This window comes from Bombus vancouverensis, chromosome 16 (assembly GCF_051014615.1).
Source record: "Bombus vancouverensis nearcticus chromosome 16, iyBomVanc1_principal, whole genome shotgun sequence".
Lineage (NCBI taxonomy): Eukaryota > Metazoa > Arthropoda > Insecta > Hymenoptera > Apidae > Bombus > Bombus vancouverensis.
The window spans coordinates 5,766,017-5,772,851 of NC_134926.1; the positions used below are offsets into that span (position 1 = coordinate 5,766,017).

Consider the following 6,835-nt stretch of genomic DNA (forward strand, 5'->3'; position numbering starts at 1 on the left):
AATGAAATTAATTTGTACTATTAGAACCACAAGTAAAAGACAACAATACAGAATATATTATAGTGTAGTTATTACTTATCGTGTTTTGATCAAAATTTATTTTACCCACTCACTAAAGAATTGGTTAGAACATATTTCTGTTTCCGAAGAAATGGAATTAAATCGCAAAAACATTTATACAACAGGCTACAACTTGCAACTTCTAAATTCACTAATACTATTAGTAACTTATTTTGCGAGATGACCCAGGTTGCTAAACGCTCTAGCAAGTTGTGCGACTCGAGTGAATTGTATGCATGTTGATTGAACATGTTTCATTTCAGTTCGAAGCGTGCGCCACGTGTTCCCGTGATATTACGCAAGGAGAGAGGGGAAACTCATTAGGAGGGAGAGAGAAATGCCAGCTGTGGACGCTGTGGTTAAATTCCATCTGTGGCAGCGGCCGCATATACCGATTAGTTGGGAGTATTGTGTCAGCCGGCCGCGTAAACGTATGGAGTGATCACTGAGAAGATATTATAAGAGGATCGTTCGCGCAATCATGGACGATCGGCGGAACAGCCGCGAAGTGGTCACCATATTGTTCCTGTGCCTGCTCTGGTATGGAATCTCGAGCAGCAGTAACGTCGTCGGCAAGATGCTGTTGTCGGAATTTCCTTACCCGATGACAGTAACCATGGTCCAGTTAACCTCCATCACCGTTTATTCAGGCCCGTTCTTCAATCTATGGGGCGTTAGAAAATATTCCAATGATATTCCCTGGGGATACTATCTACGGTTAATCGTACCACTCGCCCTGGGCAAATTCCTCGCGAACGTGTTCAGCCACGTCAGCATTTGGAAAGTGCCCGTCTCTTACGCTCATACTGGTATGAGATATTATTTTGACAGTCACGTGTTTCGCACGCAGATCCATCTTTAAAAATAAAACAAGCCGACCTTTACTTCTAAATGCGCGCGAGCTAATGCCACACAATCTATACCTTTGCATTGTGATAATGATGATAACTCTGAATGATTTTAATCGCTTTAATTGCTTGTTTACATGTATTTATGAATGTTTGAAAAGAAATACTTTAAAATGTGAATAGATGTTATCTCATGATTCAAGTTGATAAGTAATTCATCAATGAAGCAAATTAAAGATAAGTCTTTTATCTAATTTTGCACTTGTGCCTACTAGATAAATACATGTATTTCTTCTAATTATTATCCAAAATTGTAATGCATACATTTTAGAACTAGTTTTTATGAATATGTTGCTTATTTTTTTACTTTATAAATCCCATATATTAACTAAAGTTTGGCTCTGTCCCAGTGAAGGCTACAATGCCCTTTTTCACGGTATTCCTCTCAAGAATCATACTGAAGGAAAAGCAGACTTGGAAAGTGTATCTTAGCCTAGTCCCAATCGTGGTAGGTGTGGCTGTAGCCACGCTTACAGAGCTCAGTTTTAATATGATTGGCTTGTTGAGTGCCTTAGCATCTACCATGGCATTCTCCTTGCAGAATATTTATTCTAAAAAGGTACTTAGACTAATTTAGCGCTCATATCATGGCTGTGGATCTATAATACTAATGATACATTTGTTTTCAGGTGCTACATGACACAAGAATACATCACTTGAGGCTTCTACTCATTTTGGGCCGCCTGGCACTGATATTATTTTCACCTATATGGTTATTATATGATTTGTGGAGGTTGATATACAATCCAGTTACTGGAGAATCTGCTGATTTAAGTTACTACATAATATGCTTATTACTATTAGATGGTGTGCTGAATTGGTTGCAAAATATCATCGCGTTTTCTGTACTGTCTATCGTTACCCCTTTAACTTATGCAGTGGCCAGCGCGAGTAAACGTATATTCGTAATCGCTGTAACTTTGTTCGTACTTGGGAACCCAGTGACGTGGTTAAACATATTCGGTATGACGTTGGCCATACTCGGTGTGTTGTGCTACAATAAAGCGAAGTATGATCAGAGAATAGAGAAAGAGAGTCGAACAGCGCTTCCGAAGTATTATGATAAAGACCGTAACGGCAGCAATAGTTCCTTTATGGTAAATGGATGGACTGGAAAGAAGCACCAATTGCTTGCAGTCTAGTCTGAGTTATATTCGACTCATTTTATATTTGACAAGTTCATATGAGTTTTTTCTGTTGATATATGGTAGTTATAGTGATACTCAGTTATAGAGTATACTCAGTTATAGTGATTCAGATATTTACATGGGAAGTATAAAGGGAAGATATAGCATTCTAGTTAAAACAATATACACGGATCAAAACTCATATGATGACAAAAATATTTATATACACGTACATATTTTATTAGTATTATTCTGCACAAAAGAGTAATTCATTTACTACTCGAAGTTGATTGCCTTTTTTTGTTCGTTTTAGGGATTATTTTAACCCCTTGCCGTACGATTTAAGTTGCGAATGCGGTCAAGAACACAATGTGTTTGTCGCATGTAACCCGAAGAACGTACGTTTCATGTTCGTTTTGTTTATGATTGGCCCGAAGGATGTACCACGTTTCTCGCACGTGTTCTTCATGTTTGGCCCAAAGGACGTACCATGAATCGAACTCGATGTTGTAGGTTAAGGGATTAAGACGATTTTACGTTTATGTTATCTTGCTTCTCACAGGCGAATAGACTTGCTGGCAAGGTGGGAGTATATAATTCGCAAAATCGTTAGCGTTCATAGCTAATTGCTGGGTCAATTAGCCTTTAAGATCGATTACATTCCCCTGTTGCGAAAACAATGGTGAATAGATAGAAATCGGATTTCAACTGTATCGATCGATGTCGAGCGATATTCACATACTATCGATTAGGTTTCAAATTCAATACCTTCTTCCAGCTAGCTCAGGTGTTGTGGTTGAATATCATCAGCTCCTTAGGTTGTTATATCTCTTTAACCCTCTATGAAAATTTGTCTTGATAATACTCCCAGTAGACTTTCGCTTGTATGGACTATTACCACCGAAATAATATTTTTTCTATGTACCGCCCATATTAATGTACGAAGTTTGGAAGTATAATTGGCGGAACGAATACAGTAAGGTTTTAAAAATTGGACTGCTCCTTTTTGGATGCTAACTTAATTTAGATTCTCTAATTACAGTCGTTAAAACCGCGTAGTGCCTTATTATATTAATTCCAGCAATTATACCTCCCTCTAGAAATTCTAGAAATAATTCGTGGAGGGTTAAATAAGTGTCACGTTGACGTTCTTCAAGCGTGTGTTCAGATATGGTATGCGTGAATTGTATGCAGGAGATGTTCTAGCTGAAAGCAATCTATACATTTATTTTTATAAATAAAATACAGGTGTGTATAAAAATATACCAGATATGTTCACCACCATTTTCCTCGTTACACTGCTTCGTCACAACGATTTGCTCTCCTTTACAGAGTTTTTATAATGTTAGGAGGAGATACCGGTCGGGCTACGGTGAGGTCCAAACGTGGACCAGCCGCAGCGATCAACGGAACAGCCAAGCAACAGTCGCAATCTTCTGTGCTGGCCTCGTTTACTCGCAGAATTCTGTCATAAGGTTTTAGAACGCCATCGCAGGGTCCTCCAGGCCGAAGACGATTTATATAAACTCCACGCTCATACAGACCATCGGATACGGAGAAGCCAAAGTCCTCGTATACTGGGTCCTTGTGTAAGGAGACGTGAACTATCTGTTGAGGCCTGTCTGAGTTGCTGCATTCCTGTGGCCTGAGAATGGGGAAAAGATTAAAATAAATTATTATTTTTAGAGAAATGCCTTTAAGTAGAAAACTATTATGTAATAAAACAGGAAAAAAAATTGTATAAGTTCTATTCTTACCCAGGATAAGGAGGCATGTGTACATCCAGTTGACCACTATCCACCGAAGCTGTATCCCAAAGCCTCAGAATCTCCGGACCTGTCCCACTGTTTTCTCCTAGCTCTCCCCAAGAATCCACTGCACTGTCTACACTAGGTAGACTCTCCCTAGCTGGTCGAAGAATTCCTGAAGGATACTGTTGCACCGAATCGCTTCCTATACTGGACTCCTTGCAGTACTCTCTATAAAATTCAATATTCCATCGTTATTTCTCCATGCCATCTGATCTTTACAACCTTAGGGGAGTAGGAAGCACCGAAGAGTTAAGAAGAGCTTAGTCGGTACTTGTAGGTCATATAGTTACCTGGTTTCTGAGGTAGGGTCCGGTTTCCTCACGGTCAGGGCGATAACCGAGTTCCCTGGTCGATGTAACAGCTGTGCGGCTTGTCTGAGGTCGCCAGGGTCTAGTTTTTGCCCGTCTATAGCTAATAGCCTGTCCCCTGGAGCTAGGCTGCCGGTTCTGTAAGCCAGAGATCCCTTACGAACCTCGGTAATGATCAGATCCTCGTTCACTGTGAGACCTACATCAGGCTGTCCGCCAATAGGTCTCGCCACTCGCACTGTGAACACTCCTGAGCTGGGTACAACTGGTCCACCGACCTTGTACTCCGTTACTAGCTCGATCTGTCGAGAAAAAGAAACTTTAAATTTAAGAATTGTTCTCTAATAACTTAGAGGTTGAAGTAAAAGAAACAGAAGAGGGAAAAGAATAAAACAACAGAATACGAAAAGATTTAGATAAAGTCGGCGCTTAATAAATAAAAGTAAAATATGAAGAATCACTACAACGTAATTATGCTAATTACCATTTGAGAAGTTTCCAAAATGCCAGTTACCTCAGCTGGCTGAAGATCTCTGAGCATTCTACGATTAATTGCAAGAACTTTATCTCCAGGTAAAAGCACTCCGCTGCGTTCGGCTGGACCTCCAGCTTCTAATAGACTGACGACATAATTTAGACGATCTTCAGCGAGCTTTAAAGCAAGTCCAAATCCTTTGTGATCTGGTCTAAGAACCACGGTCAGGCTCTCTTTCGTTTGCAGAGTTTGATTGGAGGTCTGTTGCGCTTGTGGCTGCGCCCTTCTCTTGACCGTTCTCTGTGAAGCACTAGGAGGCCTAGGTAAGATCTGTAACCTAGCTATGCGAGAGTCGAAGTTGTTTCTGAGCAGTTTGGCGGCTGTCACTGCATCCTGGACAGGGGTTTCGTCCACTGCCAATAGTTTGTCTCCAGGTTGCAGAGCGCCACAGCGATCTGCGGTACTTGCTGGTCTTAAACTTTCAATGTAGACTCCGTTTGGTGTTTCTCTTACTGTTAGACCCAGTTCACCTGAAATTACATATCTATGTAATTACAAATATACAAGTTAATTATTTAAGTTGAAATTGGAAATGCACTGTTCGATCAAGGTACCCGAGAGTCCACGTTCCAATTGCACCAGAAGGGAACCGGAAGTAGCTGCCCTGGCCTCTTCCATGTTAGCAACGTCATACTCGATAGTCAAGGAAGCCACAGGAGCATCGGAACTTCTTCTAAGCGCTCTTTGAGCCTCTGCCAAGGTCAAACCTCTCAATTCAGTATCATCCACAGCTAATAATCTATCTCCAGGCCTAACTCTTCCTTCTTTTGCCGCTGGTCCATCAGATTTCACTCCAGTGACTACCAGAGCTCTAGAAACTCCACCCCTAAGGGTAACTCCGAGACTTCCTCCTTCGCGTTCCACCCTAACTTGAGCTACTTTAGAGGAAACACTGGAAGGAGTGGATACAGGACTGTCCTGATCGTCTAGTAGCAAGAAACTGTGCGTATGGTAAGACTGAGATGTGATCTCGTCGGGTCGAGCTGAATCGGAACTGGCGGACGTGGCCACGCTTCCTGGCCGAGCACGGTTCTTATGCGAGCGCATGGTGGTCAGTCTCAGCGAGCTGAACATCCTCGGCAGTCTATCCGTGGAGTATTCTACTTAGCACCGATGCTGTTTCCGTATCGAGTTATCATTACCATCGCTGAGGAAGTGCAGAAAGGACTCTGGTCTACGTCTTTTCGTTAAACATCCCTTTAAGGTACGCTTATTATGGAGCGAATGGACCGTCTGGTTTTCCACTTAAATAATTTCCATGGAACACCGACAAAGTTGAAACGACAGGTCACTAGATTCGAATATCTCGACGAAAATTTGTGGATTTCAACCGGGTACCACACTAAAACTATTACACTTCGTTTCACTACGATTAACTATCGATCAGACATCTACTAAATCGCAATAAATATCCATTTTAGAAACGACGAACGTGTTCAGAAGAGCAAGTACGACCTGGAGGAGCAGCAGGTCGTCAAGGAGCCGCTACGATCGGCAGATTCTTGTTGCTCGCGGCGTAAACAGCGCATCTGTGTCTTTGTTCGCGGGTTTGAAGAGCCGTCGACGATAGAAACTCGTCGTGGAGCGGGCGTACGGAGAACTGTAACGAGTAGCGATGCCTGTCGAAAATAGCCGCACGATGTAGGGCCGCAATCGTGGTAGCGTCGAGTCTATTTATAGGGGCGAGAGAGAAAGAGAGAGGGAGAGAGCGTGTGCGGCCCTGCGGGCGCCCCGCAGTCGCTGCACCGTCAAATAAGTCTGCACTTCTCGTTAAAAGCTTCGATTTCGAGCGTCTGTGTTCCCTTGAACACGCCGTAAAGCCTTTCCTCTTGGTTTCCTCGCGTTTCAACCGTTTGCCCCTCCCAGATTTCACGGCCGGTATATTCTCTCTTATTTTTAGTTATCGATATCCGCGACGTCGAATGATATCATCAGTACCTAGGAGTTTTTTACGTAGCGGTTCGATGATCGGATTAGAATTTTGATTACCCCTTGCACAGCTTACGGAATTAGACTTTGTTTGGAACAATGAATAACTTTTAGAGGCGTAGGATTTATACAGGGTTGGAAATGAACCAGAGAACAC

General features: G+C 42.1%; 2 protein-coding genes across 4 annotated transcripts; one reads left to right on the forward strand and one right to left on the reverse strand.

The window, feature by feature from the left end:
• The first annotated feature begins 541 nt into the window (after window positions 1-541).
• On the forward strand, window positions 542-3,839 carry LOC117154587 (solute carrier family 35 member E1 homolog). 3 transcript variants are annotated; one of them, XR_013060287.1, is made up of 4 exons: window positions 542-869; window positions 1,319-1,527; window positions 1,598-3,343; window positions 3,428-3,839. XR_013060287.1 is itself a non-coding variant. In XM_076625283.1 (4 exons), exons 1-4 carry the CDS (start codon window positions 542-544, stop codon window positions 2,418-2,420), a joined length of 1,017 nt encoding a protein of 338 aa, XP_076481398.1. In that variant the 3' UTR covers window positions 2,421-3,379. The 3 variants fall into 3 exon arrangements, 2 of the variants coding, with proteins under 2 accessions (XP_076481398.1, XP_033185594.1); XM_076625283.1 differs by lacking the exon at window positions 3,428-3,839 and having other exon boundaries at window positions 1,598-2,065; window positions 2,409-3,379; XM_033329703.2 differs by lacking the exon at window positions 3,428-3,839 and having other exon boundaries at window positions 1,598-3,379.
• Window positions 3,296-6,700, reverse strand: Grip (Glutamate receptor interacting protein). Its single transcript, XM_033329696.2, has 5 exons — window positions 5,304-6,700; window positions 4,699-5,219; window positions 4,197-4,516; window positions 3,853-4,074; window positions 3,296-3,740 (listed from the first exon to the last, which is right to left on the reverse strand). Exons 1-5 carry the CDS (start codon window positions 5,821-5,823, stop codon window positions 3,422-3,424), a joined length of 1,902 nt encoding a protein of 633 aa, XP_033185587.1. The 5' UTR covers window positions 5,824-6,700; the 3' UTR covers window positions 3,296-3,421.
• Window positions 6,701-6,835: the final 135 nt, after the last annotated feature.